The 2,716-nt window shown below is 49.2% G+C and overlaps 1 protein-coding gene across 1 annotated transcript; it reads left to right on the top strand.

Moving 5' to 3' along the window:
- The first annotated feature begins 639 nt into the window (after positions 1-639).
- On the top strand, positions 640-1,587 carry LOC102266503 (olfactory receptor 5A1). Its single transcript, XM_014481373.2, has one exon. The coding sequence runs from the start codon at positions 640-642 to the stop codon at positions 1,585-1,587; it is 948 nt and encodes a 315-aa protein (XP_014336859.2).
- Positions 1,588-2,716: the final 1,129 nt, after the last annotated feature.

Genomic DNA, 2,716 nt, shown 5'->3' with positions numbered 1-2,716 from the left:
CCTGACCAGGGTTTGAACCCAGGCCCCCCTGCATGGGGAGTGCAGAGTCTTAGCCACTGGACCACAGAGAAGTCCCACACATTTTAAAAGGATACTGAAGTCTAGAGATGTTAGCCATCTCACCCAAAGTGACACAGTTACCAAATGGTAGACGTAGCAGTTAAACCCAGAGAGTCTGAATCCAAAGCATAAGCTCATGTAAACCACTCTGTATTATATTAAAAAGCAAATATTTAAGACATTTGCCTTCTAAGGGAAAGAGAACGAGAAAATCTTTGCATTCTCTGTGTTGTAATTCTCTGTGGGCTTCTCCGATGGCTCAGCCAGTAAAGAATCTGCCTGGAATGCAGGAGACACAGGTTCAGTCCCTGGGTAGGGAAGATTCCCTGGAGGAGGAAATGGCAACCCACTCCAGTATTCTTGCCGAGAAAACCCCAGGGATGGAGGAGCCTGGCAGCCTACAGTTCAAATGGTCACCAAGAGTCAGACACAACTGGAGTGATTTAGCACGCACGCATGTAACTGTCTGTAATACTCTGCCTTCCTCCTATGCATTTAATAATTATTTGCTGACATCATTTGTCCTGTGGGTTATTATTGTGATCCCAGGTCTGCATCTTGTCGTCGTCCATGGGAAACATGTCCACATCTAGGGCCTGGAATGGCTCGTCGGTGACCATGTTCATCCTCCTGGGGTTTGCAGACCATCCACAACTGCAGGCCCTCCTCTTTGTGACCTTCCTGGGCATCTACCTGGTGACCCTGGCCTGGAACCTGGCCCTCATCTTTCTGATCAGAGGTGACACCCGTCTACACACGCCGATGTACTTCTTCCTCGGCAACCTGTCCTTCGTCGACATCTGCTACTCTTCCGCAGTGGCTCCCAAGATGCTCTCCGACTTCTTCCGGGAACGAAAGAGCATTTCCTTCCTGGGCTGCGCCGTTCAGTTCTTCTTCTTCGTGGGCGCAGGTCTAACCGAGTGCTTCCTGCTGACGGCGATGGCGTACGATCGCTACGCGGCCGTCTCCAGCCCCCTGCTCTACTCCACCGTCATGTCCCAGGGCCTCTGTACACGCTTGGTGTTTGGAGCCTATGTCAGCGGCTTCCTGAGCTCCCTGGTCCAGTCCAGTTCCATATTTCGGCTCCCTTTCTGCGGACCCAACCTCATCGACCATTTCTTCTGTGACCTCCCACCAGTCCTGGCACTTTCTTGCTCCAACACCTTCTCCAGTCAAGTGGTGAATTTCCTCGTGGTGGCCGTTGTTGGGGGAACGTCGTTCCTCATCCTTCTTGTCTCTTATGGTCACATAGTGGCTACCGTCCTGAAGATCCGCTCGGTGGAAGGTCGCAGGAAAGCCTTCCACACGTGCGCCTCGCATCTGATGGTGGTGACTCTGTTGTTTGGGACAGCCCTTTTCATGTACCTGCGGCCTAGCTCCAGCTACTCGTTTGGCAGAGACAAGGTGGTATCTGTGTTCTACTCACTGGTGATCCCCATGCTGAACCCGCTCATTTACAGTTTGAGGAACAAAGAGATCAAGGATGCCCTGTGGAAGATGCTGGGGAAAAAGAAAGTGTTTTCCTAGGTCATGACTGAAGACATATGTCTCCAAACTGCCAGAGACCTGGCATGATAGCCTCTGCCTGTGTCTTTAGGTAAGTGACATGTTGGTGTGCATCTTGAAAATGGAAGCACTCCTTCCATGTTTTCTCACCTTTGCGCTTGGTCATCTGTCTACTGACCCCACCATGGATCGTCGAAAGGACAACCTATGGTATAGCACAGGGAGCTCTACTCTGTGCTCTGTGGTGACCTGAATGGGAAGGAAATCCGAAAAAATAGGGGGTATATGTACATATATCAGGCTTCCCAGATGGCGCTGGTGATTTAAAAAAACCTGCCTGCCAATGTAGGAGATGTAAGATACGTGGGTTTGATCTCTGAGTCGGGAAGACCCCCCAAAGGAGGGCATGGCAACCCACTCCAGTATGCTTGCCTGGAGATCCCATGGACAAAAGAGTCTGGTGGGCTGTCCATGGGGTCACACAGAGTCGGACAGGACTGAAGAGACTTAGCATGCATGTAAACATATGACTGCTTCACTTTGCTGTACAGCAGAAACACAACATTGTAGAGTAACTCCAATAAAAATTAATTTTTAAAAAAGAGAAAGCGATTACTTCAGAAAAACAAAAAGAAATTCCCCAAGTAGCCTATTCCCCTATTCCCCTGTAATACCCATTCTCACAATGGGTATTACAACCACAACCTTGTATGAGGTACCTGGTGGCTCAGACGGTAAAGAATCTGCCTGCAATGCTGGAGACCTGGCATCAATCCCAGGGTTGGGAAGATCCTCTGGAGGAGGGCATGGCAACCCACTCTAGTGTTCTTGCCCAGAGAATCCCATGGACAGAGGAGCCTGGTGGGCTACAACCCATGGGGTTGCAAAGAGTCGGACACAACTGAGCGACTAACATTTTCACCTTCACTTGTTCAGTTTATAGACTCTAGACCCTCCATTTGATCTCATGAGAGCCCTACCCAGAAGCAGAATAAAATGTAGCATGTACATCATTTTATCTGAAGAATCTGCAAGTATGAGTTTACTATCACAGCTGTAACTAATTACCACCAACCTAGTGGCTTAAAGCAATATAGATGTATTATCTCGTAGGCGTGTAGGAAAGAAGTCTTTTGGTTGTGGATGGCAG

Source organism: Bos mutus, chromosome 15, assembly GCF_027580195.1.
Source record: "Bos mutus isolate GX-2022 chromosome 15, NWIPB_WYAK_1.1, whole genome shotgun sequence".
In the NCBI taxonomy this organism is placed as follows: Eukaryota; Metazoa; Chordata; class Mammalia; order Artiodactyla; family Bovidae; genus Bos; species Bos mutus.
The sequence above is the reverse complement of the archived record's forward strand: the minus strand, read 5'-3'. Positions and strand labels throughout refer to the sequence as shown.

Excerpts from the sequence above, each read along its gene's own strand:
- LOC102266503 (XM_014481373.2), top strand. The coding sequence starts at position 640 with ATGTCCACATCTAGGGCCTGGAATGGCTCGTCGGTGACCATGTTCATC.